The following is a 23,924-nucleotide window of genomic DNA, read 5'->3' as shown; positions in this document are numbered from 1 at the left end:
TAAAAACCAAAACCTCTGCCTTTGCTAATGCTTGTTTTTAGATGTTACTGGCTCCTGAGTTATATGTACTGGTTGGCATGTCTGACGGTGACCTCTGTTGGGACAGTACAAGGGTGCTTGGCTCCCTGATACATATGTTCTGGAATTGTCAGTGCGTTTTGTGATTTTGGGCTCATCCGCGAGCTAGAGTTAAGCTGGTGCTGACCTCTGATTTGCTTACGGGCAGGCATTGGAGCTGTGATACTGACATAAAGACCTCAGAAAATTCAGTAAATTCGGGAGGGTGTGGTTTGTCAGAGCAATGACTGCAGCAAAAATTGATACGCCTCTGGAAGGCAACAACTAGGCTGACGATGGAGATGTGTATTGAGGCCATGCTCTTGCATTCTACATTGGTAAAGATCTGTTTTAAAACGAGGGATAACTTTGAGACTTAATCTGGGGATCGTTCCTTAAATTGTAGGCTGAACTGGCAATGTAACATTGGATGAACTGGTATAGTGATGGGTTAGAATGGATGCCTCTCAGTACCTGTATTGTGTGATCCTCCATTCCCCATTTTGCCCTCCTCACCTTCTCTCTTTTTCGCACCTGTGTGGGTCTTTCCTGTTCGTGTGTTCCTTGTGTTCTGTAAGGGAATTGCATTGCCTTCTGCTCCCGTTTACATTCCTTGTTATATGGTTTACGCATAATATTGCTTTACCTGTCTTTCTGTTATAAATTACCTTACCTAAAAAAAAATGTTGAACAGAAATGTGTCAATATAGTATTGTCAAGATTTTGGTGGGATTATACTGAGGCGTCCTTTGAGAGGGAGGACTATGTTGTTTTGATACCTTAAATATTCCATGCTGTGCTCCTATCCTCCCATGAGCAGGTTTTTTTGACCCAAATGATTACACCATCACACGCATCATTTACTTCTGTCAGAGTATTGGGATATTTACAACATAACCAGCAGTTTACTACATGTTTCAGTTTACACAGTTCTAAAGACAGGCTTTGTGTAATGGTGTAGTGGTGAAGGATAAATATGAGAAACTACATACAGTTGATATTATTCTTAAAAATTGTGAATTACCAGGATCTGTACAGATGAATGACAACCCAAATACCTTCTCTGGCATTTGTCACTTCTTTCACATACTGGTCACCCGGAATTTCTATAAGCTCCCCAAACACTTGCTTTTTCTGTAGAGATTTCCATTCCTGTAAGCGTTGTTGCCTAGCAAAAAATGTACATATTTAATTATTTGTGTTAATATTAAGGTTTGTACCAAATCAGTCTCTTAGTGTCAAACACTCTCCATACTAATTACAAACAAACATTTCCAAAAACGAGAAAGACATGTTTTCACACTAATTAGCCTTACGAACTATAACAGTCACAAAGCTAGATAGGCAACAAATAGTTCATCAAAAGAGACACTGAAAAAGGGCGCTCGGACACATTGCTAAAACTACTCATAGGAAGTGAAAATTCAGGTTTCACAGTAATGCGTTTAAGGTAAAGTAGAAGGTGAAGGGATACAAGAGAGAAGTATGTCACAGAAGAACAGTGTGGAAAACACTAACGGGGTGGCAGCACCAAAAATGAACATTAGAAAAGGAAATGTTACCCTGTGTAGCAAGCAAATATTCCTAATGATTTCCCCTCCCTCTCACAGTGGTTACCTTACATGCTTACATGGGCATCCTCTGTGTGACTCTACAGGATTAGATCACCAATGATCATCAAGGTGAAGGGTGTAAGCAACTTTTTGATGTAAATTGACTTGCACCTATAAACTGCCAGAATCAGGTCACAGTTTATGTAAATAAGTATTTTTCTAGTAATGCAAAAATGAAATAATGCAAAGTGATGTAGTCTTGAAGTGGCCTCGTTGTGCAAATCTCTGTAAGAAAAGAGTTTGGGCATTAGTGAGGTAGAGACGCAAAGGTCAAAACTGAGATGTTGATGAGTGCAGGTCAGAAGCAGTCCTGAGTGCTGGTATAGTTCTATGCGGTTTGTGGAAACTTTGGTATGTTTTCATTCAGGGGTGAAAAACCCAAAATTTATTAGATGACAGCTCTGGGTCACTGGGATAGCTGCTGGCGTGGGGAGCAGAGGAAACTAAAGACTTGGCATGGCAGAAAATGAGTACCGAACTGCTCTGCAGAGGTTACTATGGTGGTTGAGGAGCGAATTGAGGTATCCCTGGTATAAAGGAGTGAAGGATTCAGTGAGTTTCACAGTTCAGGTTTATTTAGTGTTCCAGCAAAAACTTGTGGCGTTGGACAGTTTTATTTCTTTATTTTAATTCTTGATAACGCGCCAGTTCGCCCGAAGGCCTCAAGGCGCACACATGAAACAAACAGTGAACAAAAGAACATAAACAGTCAGACAGCATCAGAGACAGTGAAAACTAGATCAAATGAACTCTAAAGAGAAACGTTTTCAACTTCTTTTAGAACATAAACAGTTAGACAGCGGCAGAGACAGTGAGAACTAGATCAAAGGATCCCTAAAGAGAAAAGTTGTCAACTTCTTTTTGAAGTCAGCAAGAGACGTAGACATTTTCAGATCCAAGGGGATGGAGCTCCAATAGCAAGAGCCAAGACATCAAAAATTGTCTTCCCAAATTTGGCTAAGCGAAATCTGAGTTGGCTGAGTTTGGCCTGGTGAAGTGACCTCAGAGATCGTGATGGCACATAATGCTTGACGTGTTTAGAGAGATAGACGGGCGCGGCTGGGGTCAAGCACTAAAGGTAAGTATCAGGATCTTAAAGAACACACAGTGCTTGACAGGCAGCCAGTGCAGGTTCTGGCTTCGTGATAGACTGCTTTCTGGGAATGCCAAGCACGCTGTAACCGAACCATTTTGTGTGACCTGAAGGGCTGCCAGATTGGACTGAGCAGTACCCGCCAGAAGACTATTACAATAGCCCAGCCTCGAATTAACCAAGGTGGCGGCTAAGATGGACATATTTTCCAGAGAGAGAAAGGGGTGCAGATAACTCAGATGTTTATTGATCAAGCCACACGTGGCACAGATCTTGGCTACATGCTGCCTCATGGTGAGCTCAGAGTCAAGCGTAACGCCAGGGATGGTGACATTGACAATGGAAAAGTTGGCATTCTCCAGGGAAAGGTTTTTCAGCATATAATTAGAGGCAGTGATGAGAATCTCAGTCTTATCCGCGTTGCGTGCCATGGAATTTGCCACCATCCAGGAATGAATGATGGCGTAGATGGAATTGATGGCCTCGGAATCCTGAGTATAGATGCCTGATAGTTCAAGGATTTCCTAGGTGTCTTAGGCGTGATTAGTATACTGGACACCCGGGTCATAAAGCATCATGAGAAGAAGAAGAATATAGATATTGAAAAGAGTGGGTGAAAGTGATGAGCACTGTGGCACACCCCGCGTGAGTAGAGTAGGGGAGGAGCAGGCATTGTGAATGGCAACTCTAGCATTGCAAGGCTCAAGAAGGAAACAAGACACTGGGCCTCATTACGACCCTGGCGGAGTGGGTTTACGCCAGCGGTATTCGCGGCGGACCCGTCCGCCCTACTACGAGTTCCCGTAGCGCCATGGAGCGTTTTCCGCCTGGTTTTTCCGGGCGGAGAAATCCATGGCGCTACGGGACCTTGTTGTTAATTACGCCACCGTATTTTACGGTGGCGTAATTAACGCCTTCCCCACTCCCATTATACCCTATGGGGCAAAAATGGGAATGGGGAAGGGTAAAATGGGGAATGGGGATTTACCGCCCCGCCAAGGTCGGAATGGGGCGGTAAATCCGCCAACCCCCATGGCGCTATCGGCAGCTTTCCGCCGTGCTCCATGGTGCATTTTGCGCCACGATTTCCGCCAGGGTCGTAATGAGGGCCACTGTGTTGCAATGCCAGAACAGCCCACAAGTGATGCTCTTGCTTTTATTTGCCAACACCTTTCGCAAACCCTGACTTGCTTCCACATTCCAAACTCTGCTTCTGTTCCGAATATGGAATGTCACACTTCGCGTGCCACACATCCCCTTCCCTTAACATCACCTAAACATCAACAATAGTTTATATTGCAACTAATCTCGACATGTAAGATAATTAACATAAATAACTCAGATAACACATTAAGAAAACCAACCTGATAGGCAGGATTGAAACTCAATGCATGACATAATCCTTTGACGACACAGGGGGGTTTTCTTATTCTCTTTACAATGTCCCCACTTGAGCCTCTAGTGCTTCCGCCACCAACACTCGCTGGAGCTATTTCACCCGTCTGGTCACTCATGCACCCTGCTCCACTCTCTTTCCTGGTATTGCTAATCTAAACTCTTTCTTCAGCTGCCCATTGTGCCATTGTTAAGTTTCCAAATCTTCTTGCCAAATCAAAATTCCACTTACCCTGTTGACATTCCAAATAGAACCATCAGCCATTCACAGCATTATCAAACACTTCTCTCACTTAAATAAGGACCAGAAACTTCGATAAATCATTCTTTATTGCTCTCCTTTTCTTTATCCTAACCAGATCTCCTAGCCTCAACCTCTCGCCATCTTGATTGAGTGATTTGTTATTAATTATGCGCCTATACACAAGTGTTTCAAGGAGCAACAAGGCAACGGAGGTGGAACAAAGGCAAGACGAGGCAATGATCTTACTAGGCCTTGTGTCATTGAGATAGTGCAAGTGCGCAGCAAGAAGTGCAAAGGTGAGGTTACAGGGAGAAGTGCACGCAGAGCAGCAGGGCCCTGAGGTAAGTGCAAGGGAGACTGGGACTACAGGGGGCAATCCCAGCCCGATAGTGCAAGGTTAGCCAGGTGGCAGTGCAAGTTGGGCCAGACGGTAAGTGCAGGGGGACTGGTCAAGGGGGGGCTGGTGTTCTGTAAGACTCAGAGTTCACAGAGCAGCCAGTCAGCAGATGGAGCAGGAGCAAGGGAAGGTTAGCAGGGGAGTGGGAGCGAGAAAGAAGAGGAGAAAAAGGAGGTCTTGAGCTTCTGGAACATAGGGTGATCCGTTTCAAGGTGGAGCAAGGCAGGGAGGCCATTGAAGAGGGCGGTACCTGCAGAGGAGAGGGATCCACCCCCCATTCTCTGCTTGGAGAAGCGACTCACCCGCAGAGAGTTCCAAGTAGACGAGCGAAGGGCTCTAGAAGGAAGGTCCCTCTGAAGAGAGTTGAAGGTAGTGAGAGCAAAGGCCCCAAAAAGCCTTGAAAAAGAGGCTCTTCAACTTGATCCTTGCAACCACCGTGAGCCAGTGGAGAGATTTTAGAGATGCGGCCCCTGGGCTAGAGGTCAAGGATAAGTCTCACGGTCCTGTTCTGGATGAGTCGTAGAGGTCGAAGAGTAGGGTTAGGCAGATTGAGAAAGAGGCTGTAGTAGTCCAGCCTAGAGAGAACCTGCACTCTGGAGACAGTGAGCTTCTGGGGGTAGTTGAGAAGAACAAGTTACTTACCAACTGTAACGTTCTTTCGACTGGATGTTCCTCCCATGTATTCCTCATCTTATGATAAATCGTTATCTCCAGCTTCGCAATTTCGGCAAATAAAATGCTCGGCAGATGGCACTGTGCTCGAGGTCGTGGCGTTGATTGTCCCTCGACGGACTCTGTACTCTGTCGACGTCACTGATGGTATAAATAGCTCGAGCCGCGCCCGTTGCTTCAGTTCTGTTTTTTCGATGAACATATAGGAGGAACACCCAGGCGTGCCCCATGACAGATACATTCTTCGTGAGAGGAAAGTGTAAGAAAACATAAACTGTACTGCGGGGTAGGATGGGAGGGTCGATGAGGAATACGTGGGAGGAACATCCAGTCGAAAGAACGTTACAGTTGGTAAGTAACTTGTTCTTCGAATGGATTGTGTCCTCCCACGTGTTCCTCATCTTATGATAGACTCCCATAGCAGTGGCAATTTTGGAGGTGGGAATGCAGAATGCAGAACTGCCTTGGCAAATAACCCCTCATTGGAGGAGGCAGTATCCAAGCAGTAATGCTTGATAAAAGTATGCATTGTTTTCCACGTTGCAGCTAAACAAATATCTGCTGCCGGGACTCCCCTCTTTAGAGCCGCAGAAGTAGCCATTCCCCTTGTAGAATGGGCTCGAAGCCCATCTGGTGGGTCTTTTCCTGCCAATCTGTAGCATTCAATTATGGCCAAAATGATCCAGCGGGATATGGTCTGTTTTGTTAATGATAAGCCCAGTTTATGACCAGTATAACCCACAAACAGTTGGTCATCTTGTCGTAATTTAGACATCCTTGAGATGTAAAAACTGAGAGCCCTCTTGGGATCTAGTCTATGCAGTCTCTCCTCTTCCTTGCTCAAATGAGGAGGAGGATAAAATGTTGGTAGCATTATTTTTTGTGACAAATGGAAGTCCGAAACTACCTTTGGTAAAAAGGAAGGTTTAACTTTAAGGACTACCTTATCCTTATAAAAAATAGTATATGGTGGTTTGCATGAGAGAGCCTGAAGTTCACTAACCCTGCGGGCTGATGATAGAGCCACAAGAAGGACAGTTTTTAGTGTTAGAAGCCTCAATGGACAGGAGTGCAGCGGCTCAAAAGGTATGCAAGTCAAAAATGTTAGTACTAATTTTAAATCCCAAGTTGGGACATGAAAAGGTACTGGAGGGTATACGTTAGTAAGCCCTTTTAAGAATTGAATTATTAATGGTATTTTGAAATATATATATTTGAATATGAGGTGCGCTTGAAAATGGACAGTGCAGCAAGGTATCCTTTGATTGTTCATATCTGGTGCCCCAGATTGGCTAGATGTAATAGAAAAGAGAGCACTACTGGGGTGCCACATTGGAAAGGGTCCACATCCTTATCTTTGCACCAGTTACTAAACCTGTTCCAGCGACATCGGTACAAAGATTTTGTTGCTGGCCTTCTGGCCGAAAGCAAGACTTCCATTACGTCATCCGGAAGATCCCAATCCTTGTATCTCAACCTCTCAGAAACCATGCGTGAAGGTTGAGTGTCTTGACCTCTGGATGGAGAACCCGACCTTCCTCTTGCGAAAGAAGATCCTCTCTTTGTGGAAGACGTATTGGAGGGCATATGGACATGTCTAGAAGGTCCGGGTACCACGTCCTCCTGGCCCAATCCGGGGCAATTAGGATCATGGTTTTCCTGAACTTTCTCAACCTCCTGATTACTTGAGGAATCACAGGTACTGGGGGAAACGCATACAGTAGTGGAAACTTCCACTCCACTACGAATGCGTCTCCCAGAGCTCCTCTTTGAGGAAATTCCCTTGAGCAGTACTGATCGCACTTCCGGTTGATTGCAGTGGCGAACAGATCCACTTGAGGGGTTCCCCAAAGGGCGAAGATCTCCAGAAGGACTTCCTGAGCCAGCTCCCACTCGTGAGAGACCGTGCTCTGCCTGCTCAGAGCGTCTGCCGCCGTGTTCTTCTCTCCGGCTAGGTGAATTGCCGATAGAGAGATTCCTTCTCGTATTGCCCAAAACCAGAGCTGCATTGCCTCTCTGCACAGTGGTAGTGACCCTACACCTCCTCTCTTGTTGAGGTAATACATGGCCACTGTATTGTCCGTCATTATCAGGACATTCTTTCCCTGTACAGAGGGCAGAAAGGCCTTCCGCGCTAGTCTGATTGCCCTCAGCTCCAAAAGGTTGATGTGTAGTTTGGACTCCGATGGAGACCAACGACCGCTGATTGTCAGATCGTTGGTGTGAGGCTCCCCACCCCGTGAGTGAGGCGTCCGTCACTACTGTTATCTCCGGCCATCGTTGCCAAAAAGATTCTCCCTTGAGAATGTTGTAGTTGCAAGCCCACCATAGAAGATCCTGAGCAACTGCACTCGGGACTTGCAGAAGATCTGACGTATTCCCTGAGAACTGGGACCACTGAGTTCTGAGTGCCCATTGAAGAGATCTCATTCTCAACCTGGCCTCTGGTACTAGGAAAATGCAGGATGCCATGAGGCCGAGCAACCTGAGAAAATCGAAGGCCGGTAAATGTTGGGCATTCTGGAACTTTGTTACCATCTGCTAGATGTGGAGAGCTCTCACTTCGGGAGGCGAGGCTTTTCCCGAGGAAGTATCCAAGACTACTCCGATAAACTGGAGCTTTGGGATGGTATCATATGGGACTTCTTGAAATTGAGGGAGACGCCCCATTTGTGGAGGAAGCGGCAGGTGATCGAAAGATGTTCCTGAGCTTGTTTTGGAGAACTTGCTCTGATCAACCAGTCATCCAGGTAGCGGTAGATGTGAATACCCCCTCTCCTGAGACTCGCTGCCACGACTGCCAAGAGTTTGGTGAAAACCCTCGGGGCGGAGGTCAACCCGAATGGCAGAACCCGAAACTGATCATGAGAGTTGCCAATCGCGAACCTCAGGTGCTTTCTGTGCTTTGGATGGATTGGCACATGAAAGTAAGCATCCTGAAGGTCCAATGATACCAACCAATCTTGGAGTTGGAGAGCCTGAAGGATCTGAGAAAGAGTGACCATCTTGAACTTGTCCTTCCTGAGGAACTTGTTCAAGTTTCTTAAGTCCAAGATGGGTCTCAGTCCTCCGTCCTTTTTTGGGATGAGAAAATATGGGGAGTACCAACCCCTGTTCCTCTCCGCTACAGGTACCTGTTCTATGGCACCTTTCTCTAGCAGGGTTAAAATTTCCTGCAACAGGAGCGGGTCTGGAGTTTTTACGGAGTTGGCTCCCAGTGGATGATTCTGGGACCTTTTTTGGAAGGGGAGACAGTAACCTTGAGCTACTGTTTCCAGTGCGCAAGTGTCTGAGGTAATGCCCCGCCATTCCTTCAGATGCTGAGAGATCCTGCCTCCCACTGGTGTTTTGTGCAACAAGGTCTCAGAGGGATTTGGAGGCGGCTGCAGGAGTGGCTGAGGGTAAAGATGCCGCTCCTGAGGCTGACTTTGCACCTCTTCCTCGTGCACCACAAGGGAAATTTGTTTTGCCCCTTTGAGAAGCCTGTCCTCTTCCTCTACCAAATGAGGAGTAGTAACGAAAAGAACGACCCCTCCAGGAAGATGAGCCGGAATAGGGTTTTAGAGGCTGGCGCATGGAGGCACTAAGCGATTTAGCTGCCGCTTTCGAGGTCTGAAGTTTTTCTAGGCCTTCATCAGCCTTACTGCCAAACAGCCTCGAGCCATCAAAGGGCAAGTTGAGGAGTCTGGCTTGCACGTCTGGTGCAAACCCCGACTTCCTCAACCACGCAAATCTGCATAGCACAATGCTTGCAGCCATGGATCTGCTGATACAATCAGCAGTATCCAGTCCAGACAGGAGACATTCCCCCATTGCCTCCTTCCCGTCTTTGACTATATTCAGGAAGCCTTCCCTTTCCTCGCCTTCCGGAATATGATCAGCCGCCACCGAAAAATACAGTCCCACAGGGTATGGGTAAACCGGCCAGGGTACAGGTGACATTTGTCGATTTAAGGGCCATGCTGCCTAAAGTGAAAACTTTACGTGCCCAGGCATCAACTTTTTTATCCTCTCTATCTGGAGGGATAGTGGGATATGCAGTTTGTTTTGATGTAGATGCTGCCTGAATAACTAGACTTTCTGGAGTCGGATGCCTGTTTAAGTATTCAGGATCCGTACCAGCTGGTCTGTATTTCTTGGGGAATTACTATCTGCAGCAGCAATGCTCTCAGGTTTTTCCCAGTTTTTCTCCACCATCCTCTGAAGAGCCCAGTGGAAGGGGAGAACTGGATATTTTTGAGGACCTCTGACAATAATATCTGTCATGTCGTCCTGTTCAAAAACTGATGAAGTGTTACCCCAACCCATATACTCAATCACTCTGGTCATAAGACTCCTGTACCATGAGTCTGCATGTTCTGCAGGATCAGGTCTGGCAAACTCTAATTCTGAGGAGGTGTCAATTCCACTGGCAGAATGTAGAGTGTCACTCAAGTCTCTCATTTTAGACTCTTAATCAATGAGTTCCTCAGGAACTTGTTTTGTGCCATATGAAACTCCAAAAGGAGTGACTTCATCTTCCATCGAGCCAGATTCCTCATAGATTGAGGACATGGAATTAAAAAAGTCTGACCAGGGCAATGGAGTGAATCTCCTTTCTTCCTCTACCATATGTGTCGAAGGAATGGAAAAATCCTTCGAAGTTGTCGAAGGAATCTTTGATGACTTCGAAGATGACTTAGATACAGGCGTCGAGGTTGTTTTTGGTTTCGATGCCGAAACGATCGACGCCGAAAGCCTTCGACGACTTATGTTTTTTATATGGCACTGGAGAGGTGCTCGACTCTCGAAGAGTCCTCGACGACTTGGCGCCGACTCGAGTTTTTCGAGTATCCTCGACACTACTGGTTTTTACCATGGTTGTTTTAGACTTCTCTTTGTCGTCCAATGGAGCGACTTTAGGGGTATGGCTTTTCCGAGGTTCATTTGAGGGGGTCAGGGCCACATTCTCGAATACCTCCATCATCTTTTTACGAAATTCCTCCCATTTTCTGGGGGAATCCGATGTTGTCAGACATCGAATTTCTTCAGTCGACTCAGAAGATGATGATGAGGGAGATCTATGTCTCCTCTTCATTTTTTTGGACGAGGAAGAGAGTGTCTCGATCTACTCCCAGATCGAGATCTCTTGGAATGCCTATGGCGATCCGATTCCTTCGAATCAGTCGCTGTTTTTTGGACATAGCCTTTTTAGAGGCTTCCCTCCACACCGACAGTTTACCTCTCCTCTCACGAAGAGCTTTCTCAGTCATGGATTGGCAGGAACCACAGTCGTCGGTTTGGTGACTAGACCCGAGACACCAGAGACAAACCCGGTGAGGATCCGTGATCGACATTTTCGATCCACAATCTACACACTTCTTGATCCCAGTCTTGGGTGTCGAAGGAGTCGAAGAAGACGACATTTTCTTCACAGAAAATCTCAAGCGCGCCGTTCTCGATAGCGAAGCGATCGGAAAAACAGCACTGAAGCAACGGGCGCGGCTCGAGCTATTTATACCATCGGTGACGTCGACAGAGTATGGAGTCTGTTGAGGGACAATCAACGCCACGACCTCGAGCACAGCGCCCTCTGCCGAGAAATTTTTTTTCCGAAGCAGCAAAGCTGGAGATAACGATTTATCATAAGATGAGGAATACGTGGGAGGACACAATCCATTTGAAAAGGGAGAATACCTCTAAGGAGGAGCAGCTCGAAGTGGGCCTTCTTGGCAAGGTCTGTGATGTGTGGAAAGAAGGAGAGAGTGAAGTTGAAGATGACCCCAAGGTTTTTTGCCTAACAAGAGGGTGAGGGCAGAGGTCCCAAGGAGGAATGCCACATGTGGTGGTAGAGAAAAAGGACCCAAGCTGAACCTGGAAAGGTTGGTCCAAAAGGAAGGAGGTCAGCCATGCCAGAGCATGATCGTTGATTTCAAGGGTCTCGCAGAGATGAGTCAGGATGTTGTGGTTGACCGTGTCAAATCCAGAGGAAAGAGGACAGAGGGAGAGCTAGAGTCAAGATTAGAGAGCAGATCTTCATGGGTGTTCAGGAGTGCAGTGCCCATGCCTCTGGCTGCTCTGAAGCCAGACTGATGGCCAATGAGACAACCAACAGATTCAGTGTAGAGGTTTAGCTGGGAGATAGCCAGCTTCTCCAGGGGTTTGCCCAGGAAAGGAGTGATAGAGATCGGGCGATAGTTTGCCAGAATGGAGGGGTCAGCAAGAGGCTTTTTTAGTAGGGGGTGCACAAGGGAGTGCTTGAGAGGAGACGGGAAATATCCAGTGGCGAAGGAGTGATTATAGAAATCGGCCAACTGGAGCGAGAGAACCAATGTTGTCCTTAATGGCTGTGGATGAGCAGGAGATCACCTGCATGGATGAGACTTTGAATAACCGGACCTGTCTGGAAACATCTTCAGGTGTTACAGGAGAGAGAGAGGAGAGAAGGAGAGGCAACCAAGGAGGGTATGGGAGATGTGGAGCGAAAGAGAATAGAAGAGGAGGAGAGTGTGGACAGGATGTCCTGGGTTTTAGTGGTGAAATGAGAAGCCAGAGCCGTGCAGAGAGCCTGGGTAGCTGTAGAAGAGGTAGATGCTGCGGTAGGATTGGCAAGCTCCTTACCGATTTTGAAAAGTTGGGCAGTATTGTTAGAAGAAGCTGAGAAATGGCCTTGAATATGGACCCTCTTTTTAGAGAAGATGGAGATTCTGTATTGCCTTTGGAGCTCCCCACTTCCGTTCAGCTACTCTTTACTTGCATTTCAGAACGGCCAGATCAGAGTCATACCAAGAATTGCACTTGGTGGCAGGCTTCAGGCGGATCCTCATTACAGGGGCAAAGATATCCAGAGTGTTGGAGATGGAAAGGTGAAGGGTGGAAAGGGCTGTGTCAGGATGGGAGTCAGCCACAGGAGTAGGTGGAGGATAGAAAGTGGAGGCAAAGGAGGCCACTGACACTCGCTTCATAGGTTAAATGACCGCCAATGAAGGTGGCACTGCTGGGTTTCCCTTTGTCAAGGGAACAGGAAGCTTCAAATAAGAAGAATGAGAGGATTAGAGAGGGGATGTCTGAAGAGATGAGAACATCCAAGGTGTGGCCGGCAGAGTGAGTCAGACCAGAGGGTATAATGGATAGGGTAAGGGAGTCGAATATGTTGTGAAAAAGCCCCGAGAAGTCTGGGGAGTTCAGGTGGATGTTGTGATCCTCAAGGAGGAGAAGCTGGTAGGTAGAGGAGAGGAGAGAGGAAGTGAGTTCAGCCCATTCAGAGAGGAATAGGGTGACCTGGCCAGGTGGCCTGTAGATGGTGAGTAAGGTCAGAGAGAGGCCAGGAGAGAGAGAGCCTGTAGACCAGGCATTCAAAGGAGGAATAGGTCTGAGTGGGGATGATGGAAGCAGGGATGCACTCAGGAATGATCAGAGCCTCTCTGCTTCCTGATCTATTGGGCCTGGGCTCGGAGAGGATCTTGTAGGCTTCGGGGAGGAGTGTGTCAACACTTGTGACAGAGCTAGCCTTGAACCATGTCTCGGTAAGAGCGAGAACATCCAGGTCCAGAAGTTGAAGGAGGTGGCAGATGTCAGAGGAGTGTTTGACCGCAGAGCGAGAGTTGCCACGTGGAGCAGAATTCAATTTTTGAAAGACTTCTGGGGTGAGGGGGGTACAAGGGAGAGGAGTAGCCATTGGAAGTGGCAGAGGAGCCGGAAAGGTGGAAGGAGGAGGTGGCTGAGGAGCCAGAGCGGTAGTAGATGGCATAGGAGCCAGAGCAGTAGAAGAAAGAATAGTAGGAGAAGGAAGGAAGTTGATGAGGCAAGGGAGGCACCTATCAAATAGTAGGAGATTGGGCTGAGGGCCCTGGACCATGACGGTGCCGTTTAGATAGACATTAATGATGACTCTGGAGGATTGGAAGGGGGCCAAGAGGACCTCCACAAAACTCTAAGACTTTTGGAATATGACTCTACAAGCACTCTCTGAGATAGTGGGGGCCGCTGTTGACCTAAACCTGGCAGGGATACTGTTTGGGATGTGGGAAGTTATCAGGGATAAGAAAATGTTATCCTTTTTTAATGTGAGCTGTATGGTGGCCCAAAAATGTATTCTTCAATGCTGGAAACAATCTTCACCTCCGACATTTGAAATGTGGCTGAGTGCACTCACCTGGACCCAAACATATGATATGATAAGTTATTTATGACGCGCTTAATACCCAGAGGTTTCTAAGCGTAGACCTGGGGATCTAAACTGTGTTGCTCCGTGTCGTCTTGCTCCCAAGGCGAGCACGTTGTCGCTGAGCTATCCTTCATTATATAAAGAAGAGTATATAAATTCACTGCCACTCAGCTCTGGCCCAAAGAATGTATGGACAGAATTGCACACCTACCTGTCCAATCATGCTGACGATGGTCCCCAATCACCTGTATAGTGCTGTAACCCACCACTACCTAACTCCAAGTATCCCAACGTGCTGAAGCTCTGTAGGGTTGAGATTTATCCTGCTACTACTGACTGGAAATATATATACTGTCTGTCTGGATGCAATGTACAATTTATCGTAACATGTATGCTGTAAACTTCTGCCAATAAATAAAAGTTAAAAACAAAAAAATAATAATTGGGGAACCATAGAATTCCAGAAACTTAGAGCCTCAGACCCCTCTATCGCCAAAAAAAGAATCCATAGGCTTTGATATTTGTAGCTGCAGAGAAGCCACTATCCCTCCTGGGAAAAGAGGGATGATTCCCACAGACTTAGTCCTAATACCACCTGCGGGTTGTTAGTTAGGATTGGGCCCAAAATCTGGCCTGGCCTGGAAGTTTGGTCTAGATGTCCTAGCAGGCATCACAGATCCAGATTTTCAGAGAGACATAAAGGTTCTCTTACAGAACCATGGCAAAACTCCATTTGAACTACACAATGGGGACAAAATTGCACACCGAATTCTTGAGAAGGCTCTATTTCCCTGTTTTAATGAAGAACATGAATCAGAGGAAATAGAGAGGTAGTTTAGGCTTTCGAGATGCAGATGAAAAACCTATCACCGCGGCAAAGAATGAATAAGAACCTACCATCCTTGCGGATCTAGCCTTTGCCCAGTGAAATGATCTAGCACTCGCAGAGGCTTTCTTACAAGTGATTCCTGACGAGGAAGGACAAGAAAAGGGGAGCCCCTTTTTCTTCCTGAAACAGGGATTACTATATAGAAAAGAAACCTCCAGAGAAGACCTAATTAAAACTCAGTTAGTAATATCCAAAACCCATCGCAAGATTGTGCTAGAGATTGCATATTCTCATTTGACAGGGGGTCATTTAGGACAATTAAAACCCAAGCTCACATCAGTGGGATGTTCTGCTGGCCATGCATCCATGCTGACATTAAGAACATCATTCAGACATGTGAAATATCCCAGACAACCAGCACACATATTCCCATACCTGTCCTTCTGGACGCCAAATAGAAGTCCCTTTCTCCCAAATTGGGATGGATATTATTGGACCGTTGGAAACCTCAACACTGGGTAATATCTATGTTCTCATAATCGTTGATTGCGCTACCGGGTACCCAAAGGCTTTCCCCATGCGGAACAACACAACCCACCAAATTTTAAAACATCTTCTACCATTGTTTTCCAGGGTTGTTTCCCCAGAGGAAATTGTAACGGATCAGGGATCCAATTTTATGAGTAAACTTACAGGTGTAGTGAAGGAATTACTGCATATTGCCACCTTAAGAACCTCGGTTTACCACCCTAACGTACGGACTGGTAGAGAGATTTAACAAAACCCTTAAGATGATTTTGAGAAAATTGGTAGATAAGGATGGGAAGGACTGGAATCGCATGATCCCATGGGCCCTATTTGCAGTAAGAAAAACCCCTCAGGCATCCTCTGGATTCTCTATTTTTGAACTACCTTACAGTAGAGAACCAAGAGATGTCTTAGACATGCTCCGCGAGACCTGGGAAGAGAGAGAAGAAGCACCTATTCCCCTCACACAAACAGCTACCCGATTGCAAGAGCACATGAAACTCGTCCGGAATCTAGTCCACACTCACATGGAGATAGCTCAAGCCCAACAGAAGTCCACTATGACAGGAAGGTGAATTTAAGATCTTTTTGGGGAGGACAGAAGGTATGAGTCCTCTTACCTACCTCTGAAAATAAACTTGTCTCAAAGTGGCATGGGCCATACGAGGTACCAGAGCAAACAGGAGGTTGTACCTATAAAATAGCCCAACCTGATAGAAAGGAAAAGACTCGCCTTTACCACGTAAATCTCCTAGGATTGATTGGTTATTACCGTAGGTTTATCCCTAATTTCACAATTAGAACAGCCAGGTTAACAGACAAATTAACGAATGCTAAATCCCAGAAGATTCTTTGGACTGATGAGGACTATGCATGTTACAACAATCTAAAATAATCCTGGTGTCAGAACCCAATCCTAAAAGTAGTAGACTTTTCAAAAGAATTTGTGTTACTGTCAGTACTCACAATGACTAGGTGAATCAAGGGTAGCTGCAGCCAGAACTGCTGTGTAACTCAGACCCAAAGGTCCGAGTCTCCTCATAGAGGGCAACCTTCCTAATGACATGCTCCCCTATCCGTTTAAGTATACAGGAACAGAAGGGTAGATCAGTTGAAAGAACAAGTAGAAAGAGATACCACCAGGTGTGCACCAAGCTGTAAAGAAAAGGCAGAGTTTTAAAATTGATTAATAGACTAATTACTAGGAGGTTGTAGAGCATAAGAAAACTAACCTTGCTAGGCTAGGCACTGGGTCTTCAACTATCTCCTGGTGGATGAAGTAAGTCGCTTGCCCAAGTTCTTCCCTCTAAGGAATATAATAATTGGGACAAGGGAAATAACCCAAAAGAAACAAAGGACAAAAGAGGATAGGATGTGAGGCTAAGTCTCTCAACTAAACGGGTTATGTGGAATGCAATGGGTGAAGATGAAATCCTGAAGAATATCCAAGCATCCGAGAAAGCACGCAAAACAGAGGTGGAAAGGGGGGGAGGGTGTTTGAGTGAGTTAGTAAAGACCTACAAACCCGGGCGGCACGAGGATGCACTAATGACCGGATGGTGCACTGTTTAACAATAGCAAGGCGTCCAAAAGACTGTGCACTTTTAGTTCTTAGCGTAGGAAAAAGGAGTTGTGTTCACAAATTGGAGGGACAAACAGTTCAGGTGATTTACCGTGCGAGCAGCAAAAGGATCCAAATCAGAAGGTAAAGGAGTCCGGAAATGGAAGGCTCAGATCAAAACCATGCAGGCTGCAAAAGTACCAAATCAGTAGACAAAGGCAATCCAAGAAAAACGTAGAACAAAGGATCAAAGAACAGGAGCAGCGGAATAACAAACGGCCCTAAATACAATCAGAAGCGCATGTGTCTGTGGCTAGTAGAGCTTTATGGAGTTGGAGTAGGCAGCTGTGCGTGTCGGAGTGACCAAGGCTGGTCATGTGATCATTGGGAGCTGCAGTCAGTGCTATGGTGGAACGCAAGACTATGGCGTGACGTCTGCCTGTCTTGCAATTGTTCAGTCGCCATGGCAACCTCCGACACTGTGAAAAAGGAGAAACCCCTAGATTAAAATAACTGGCCGAGCACACCCGCTGGGGAAAACACCAGACAGGATCCCGGTCGCACTTCAGCAGGATCGTGATAGTTACAAACTGATGCCTTACTTACAGGGTTAGGATCAGTTTTATCATGAATACATGATAGGTCAGAACATCCCATCCTATTCACTAGTCGTAAACTCTTCCCACGTGAGAACTACCATGTGTTGGAATTAGAGGCCCTTGCCATCAAATGGTCAATTGTCCACCTAAGGTACTATCTTCTAGGGAGGAAGTTCCCACTTGTCACCGACCACTCACCTTTAGTATGGATAAGTCAATGAAAGGACTCTAACCCTCGAGTCATGCAATGGTTCTTAGACCTGCAACCCTACAGATGCGGCTACATCGCATAGGGAAAGGGTATGTGAGAAACCAGAAGGTGTCTCACTCGCTACTCCCCGGTGATCTCTCTCTCAGGTGGCCAGGGCATGGCCATCGCCATTGGATCCAGACCCAGGGGATGGACCAGTGCGGGAGTATCACCTGGGTGAGGGGTCCTCGGGACGGGGATATCTGATGGCAATATGCAGTATCCCCCAACGCAGTATCCACCACCGCTATAATACATGGGAACTTTACCTCTCCCCCTTCCCTACACTAACACTTTCACACAGACAGCACATTCTGGGAGAAAACAGACTCATACCCGAGCAATGCATCTGACATGTCCCAATACTATCGATAGGTAAAGTCAGGCAGTAACCTCCACCCCTATAACACATGGGAACTTTACCTCTCCCCCCTTCCCCACACAAACACTTTCACACAGACAGCACGTTCTGGGAGAAAAAAGACTCATATGCGAGCAATGCATCTGCCATGTTCCAATACTATGGACAGGCAAAGTCAGGCAATTACCTTCAACAACTCCCACCTGGCTTCCATTAAGCCTCCCCACATGGATGAAAGGTGGAGCACGAGAGCACACTCGAAGCAAAGCAAAGCAGATCGAGGAGCAGTATTTTCCAGGCAGCAGCTAAATCAGAGGAGAAACGCAGGATATTGAAAAGGGAAATCGAGGAGGGAAAGGCCCTTGACCCTTTCGGCGAGAAAGTGTTATTCTCCAGAGGACTTCAAAGACATCTGCATGAAGCAAGGAAATACGACTGAAGACTACTATATTGTGTGTCAAAGATACCCGGGGCCATCCTACAGGACTGACAGGGTCTGGGAGGAGCAACAGCCGATGTGGTATCGTCCTTGGCTCCAGGATCAAAGAAATCTACACACCTGGTGGGTTGGGGCAACCAATGCCAGACCAGACTGTGTTGAGGCAAAGGTTGCAAGCGGCAGCATTGTATACAGAGAGGTGAACCTTGGCACGTGTGATGAAAGACGCGAGTAAAGCTTAATTGCCGATGACTGTTTGAACATTTATGTACATTTTTGCAGTAAAGCCCCAGACAACAGAGTGGTCTGGCACCGCAAAGGGGCTCAATCGAATGTCTCTAGTTGGAGTTTAAGCCACGGAGAAGTGGCGAGAACCAAAGGAAAATAAAGTAAATTGTGAAGCAAGAAAATCGAAGTGGCCATGCAAGGGTCTATGGCAAAATCCTTCGCACAATCGAAAGTCTTTGATTCCTTGAGAATAACGGAAAAGTAATAGTGTGTGGCCTGACTGAGGGAGACCAACGATGAAAGTGTATAAAAGGGTTTCCAAGCCTGACTGAGGGAGACCCGTTGTGAACTAGAAAAGGGGGTCCGATCCCAACTGAGGGTTACCCGGGGTGAATAAACACCCAAAGACTTTGTGAAGGAGGAAATGTTGAAGAAAAGAGAACTTTTGATATTTTGTTTGTTACTTCAGGCATTCTGCGAATAAGAGACTTTGCAAGGGAAAGAGACTTTGGGGCAGAAGGCCCAGATATTTGTATCCTGAACTGCATCCTCGTGCTGGAGAGGCTATAGTCTGTCCTGAGCTTGAGTGTACCACCTTGCCCTGTGCTGAAAACTTGGGGAAAGGAAGCTAATTATCTAGCTGGCCTGACATAGTTTTTTTTAACACTTTTTCTTTTGCATACATCATTTTCCCACATCATTTGTATTTAGAAGTAAGGATTGACAATAGGACTATTAGTATAGGCCCTTTTTATTTTGACAAGACTCCTAGGACTGTGTTATTTTTACTTTGATCCTCAGATTTAGGGTTAGATAGGCATCCAGCCAACCCATTGAAGTTCAATAAACACCCTTGAAGAGGAACCCTTGGGGGGCAGAGATAGGAAACAAGCAATTCATTTTTAATGGTTGATTCGAGTGCAGAAAAATTGTGCATCAGTGAGGGGGACTTTCCATTATCAGGTAGAACTCCTGACACGCAGGGCTTCTCTGGGGCTATTTCGACAGTTCCATATACTAATGATTTGGACATAAAGGTGGGAGGAAAGTTGTTGCGTGCTCCCTTAGTGTATACTGAGAGGTCACCTATCAACCTGTTGGGTAGGGACATGATCAGCAGGTTGAACATGACAATCTCATTTACAGATCGCAGCATTGTTTGTGCCAAGCCAGGGATGGTGGATAGTGGTAATACATGCAATGGCTGGGAAGGCAGTGGTCCGTGGGATACCCGTGAATCGGACATGTTTCCGGAACGCTTCCGTGAACAGTGACTTTTCTAATAGTATGTAGTTCTACCAAGCACACCTTACAACAATCCCTCATGTATCTTTTTTGTTAGAATAGATTTCGCTCGAACACTCAAGACACTAGGATTATCCAGTAAACTACTTATCTCCGAGTTATAATCAAGAAACCTAACCTTAGGTAAGCGAGCAACCGCCTTTGTATAACATAGACTGTAATTTTAAAATCTCGTAGTTGCAAATAATTCAGAACTTACAGTACTAATTAGGCTACAACATGTACATTTATATATTTTTATAGGTACCAGAAAATGTGTTCATTGAAGATTCACTGATACTACTACTCTCTCAATACACAATTATCAGGTATGCCATTGTAATGGATTGTCCACTCTGTCTATTAGGTGTAACAACCTTGCCTCATTAATTACTAACTTTATAGACTGTTCTAATAATTAGTGATTTTGCATACAGTAATCAATGATTGTATAAAACCAACTCACATCCAATTTGAAAATAACAATTTTTTCTCCTCTCTCCCCCTACCCTCTTCTTTGTTTGTCTCTTCCTCCACTCCTCGTTTGTACTGTATAATTTACCTGGTTTATGTTTATAATCAAAATTTGACGGATTCATTTCATTACTTTGCAAAACACAACAATGTGGTTACTTTTGGTTTAAATATAATTGGTCATGGATCATTAAGGTTTTTTTACAGTTACTTACTATTCCAATGTTAATACGCCCTGAGGACGGCCCGGAGAGGGCTGAAACACGTGTTGGCGTGCAGTGTCCGCTTTTGTGAATAAATACTTGTGTTTACATTTCCACTTACATTGTAATGGACTAATTACTTTACCAAGTTCAACCTTGAATTGTATGACGTCATCTGAGGGAGCGTTGGCTGGCAGGCACTATTCACTTTGTTTATTCTACTATACAGAAGGGTCTCCGAGAATTTACCCTTCTACGCCTTGCCACTGCTGCAAACCTCGCTACTCATAGTATCAATATTTAACCAGTAAGAGGGTGTGCGCACCTACCCTTATTGGGGGTAATTTCTCGGTGTCTTTACTATTGTTTCCTTTCCCCTGGGAGTGCAGCACAACACCCTGTTATAACGAACACTTCTAATATGGCTAAATGCTTACAAAATCGTGATGAAGATAGCTCTGCCCTTTTTGCCCCACGTGGCACAGATAGTAACCCTTTCAAAAATCGCTTGCAAAAAACCAAAACACTGGTTCAAAAATTCATTAAATTAGAACGTCTAAGTAAAAAAGAAATTAATAAATACTGGGAACAAGTATCACTGAAAAACTACCTCAAGCAAGAAATTATTCCCAGGGGCTTACGAATACTTATATTCCCAGACTTCAATCATCATGATGACCAAGATCTTGCCTCAGACTGGGAAGCTAACCTCACGATCAGCTCTGAGAATATGATGAAAATCCTTGAGAGAGAACATGTTAGAGTAACTACTGAAATTGCCCAGGTCCAAAAAGAAATCACAGAAATGCCCAACCCTGCAGCTTCTAAAGACAAAAACTTTGAGAAAATGCACTCTATCTTAGAAGATTATCAAGATGACATTAAAATTAGGAAATTTAGGAAATTCTATCGAGATGAACGGGACTACATAAATGATAGAATTTATACATTCCAGGCTAAATATGATGGAGACCTAGCACACATTAAGACTCCTAATGTTTCACCAGTCATATCAGATCTTGATTCAGATCAGGAACCAGCAACAATGAGTGCAGCAGGGATACTAAACATAGATGAGGCACAAACGTGTGAGGAAAAACGTCATAACAGAAGAGGTTTTCTGGCAGAAATTAAAAGATACAAAAAGGGCAACGGTAAGAATCCCAATACTAATTACAAGAATGTACGTTTTCAGAAAATACTCCCTTTAGGCCCAAATATACCAACCAACCCAACAACCTCAGAGGAGGAAGAGGAAGAGGAGCCAAGAGGAGAGGGAACCGGAGACGTAAGGAAAAGATTTATCAGATCAAGTCTCAAAACATCCAAACTAAGGCCAATCCTCAAAATCTAGTCATCAATCTCTCTACCAAACAACTATCACCACAACAGATCAATGTTCTCAATTATGGTCTCTCCTTTGCACCCAGCTCTAAAGCCGATATGACTGAGGTTCAAATAGACCTCTATAAATTCACCAGAAAATTGAAATTGAAAAAGTATTTTCATAATAAACCGGTATTCTTTGAACAACAGGCAACACTACCACCGATTAGCAGTAAAAGCATACAAGAGATTGAAAATGTACACCTTCTGGTGAACCTTACAACTGACAATGTTCAATCAATCAGTGATATCCAAAGAGATTTAGGGATACATCAACGCAATATGGATATTGCTGAACACAAGAACAGATCCAAATGTATGCCACCAATTTCGGGTGATAACATTATAGATGTCTTCTATATGTCTATCACCAGGGAAATTCATCAATATATTGATGGTCAACGCAAGGATTTCTTCAGTAATAAACTTAATCTCTCTAAAACGGAACAATTGGCTCTTCATGAACTTTCGGGAGACAACACTATAGTGATTAAGGAGGCGGACAAAGGGGGGAATATTGTTATCCTTAACAAAATAGATTATATTAAAATGGCACAAGAACACTTAGACACCCCTGGTTGTTATCGAAAACTTAATAGTAACCCGACGACCCAGACAGTACAAGGACTAAAAAGTTTGATTCTTAAGTGGCACCAAAAAGGGATGTTAACAGACGAGGAGAAACTCTTTCTCACCAATACCACACCATTTATGACTACTTTGTATCTATTACACAAGATACATAAACCGTTTGAAAATCTCCCACCAGTGAGACCTATAATGAGCGGGCAAGGGGGGGTCACAGAGAACCTAGCAACCTATATTGACTCATGTATCAAGGACTTAGTTCCAAAAATACCAGCTTTCCTGAAAGATACAACTCATGTCTTACAGATTCTAAATAATATCGTATGGAAATCTCATTACCATTTGGTAACCCTTGATGTTACTGCCCTGTACACCTCAATCGATCACACATTAGCTATCAAAACATTGGACTATTCCTTCAGACTACATTCAGCATCACATGCAACACATGTACAAATGCTTAAGAACCTTGTTGATTTTACTCTAAACCACAATCAATTTATCTTTAATGATGAGTATACACCCAAACCAAGGGGATTGCCATGGGAGCTAAGTATGCTCCCGCTTTGGCAAACCTCTTCATGGCTTTCTTTGAGGACTCACATGTGTTTCATAACAATCCATACATTGAGCTCATTCCAGTTTGGAGAATATATATTGATGATGTCTTCTTAATATGGCCAGGTACACCTGATCAGTTCCAGGACTTTATGCAGTTCCTTAACCACAACCAATTTGGGATACAATTTACAGGTCATATTGATGCTACTGAAATTGAGTTTTTAGATCTTAGAATCTATGTAGTCAACCAAACCTTGCAAACTTGTACCTTTCGAAAAACAACTGCAGTCAACTCCATTTTGCATGCAAAAAGCAGCCACAGAAGAAATGTGATTAACAACATCCCTCGAGGAGAATTTCTCAGAGCTAGGAGAAACTGCAGTGAAGACATGACTTTTCATTCAGAATGTAAGTCTATAGGAACCAGATTCCAAGAAAGAGGATACACGAAAACTAACATGAATCATGCCCTGAGGAACGTGAAAACAATCACACAATCTTCTTTACTTACCCAGTCCAAAAACAAACAACTTGCTGAATTTCCACAACATGTGAACTTCATAACAAAGTACTGCAGTGATTCTAAATTTATCTATCACATTCTTAACAAATATTGGAATATTTTACATTTAGACCCTGACTTGGAGACCTACATTACAGAAAAACCAAGAATAATCTTCTCTAGAGCTCCTACACTTAGAAACTTACTGTGTCCCTCTTTTATGAAATCTGGTTCCGACAGACAGTCTAATTGGCTTACGCAGAGCATTAAACCTAGCGGATTCCACAAGTGTGGGAGCTGTAATTTTTGCCAATTTGCCTTATCGCCTACCAAAGTATTTACCTGTCATGGTAATTTGACTACCAAAATTACGGATTTCATTAATTGTCGCTCCAAATTTATTATATATGGAATCATTTGTGTCTGTAAGAAGGTTTACGTTGGCAGTACCATCAGGGAACTGAGGGTCAGAATCAGAGAACACCTAGCAAATCTCAACAGTCAAGACATCAAA

General features: G+C 44.9%; 1 protein-coding gene across 1 annotated transcript in view; it reads right to left on the bottom strand.

Annotated features, from left to right (window-relative positions):
* The window catches only part of PDCL2 (phosducin like 2), a 922,229-nt gene that overhangs the window by 289,500 nt on the left and 608,805 nt on the right, over positions 1-23,924 (bottom strand). The window contains exon 4 of the mRNA XM_069630331.1: positions 1,082-1,225. Coding sequence (XP_069486432.1) covers positions 1,082-1,225 — 144 coding nt within the window. The remainder of the gene's footprint in view (positions 1-1,081; positions 1,226-23,924) is intronic.

Source organism: Ambystoma mexicanum, chromosome 6q (assembly GCF_040938575.1).
Source record: "Ambystoma mexicanum isolate Mex_15411 chromosome 6q, UKY_AmexF1_1, whole genome shotgun sequence".
Taxonomy (NCBI): Eukaryota; Metazoa; Chordata; class Amphibia; order Caudata; family Ambystomatidae; genus Ambystoma; species Ambystoma mexicanum.
This window is presented reverse-complemented; position numbering and strand designations above follow the sequence as displayed.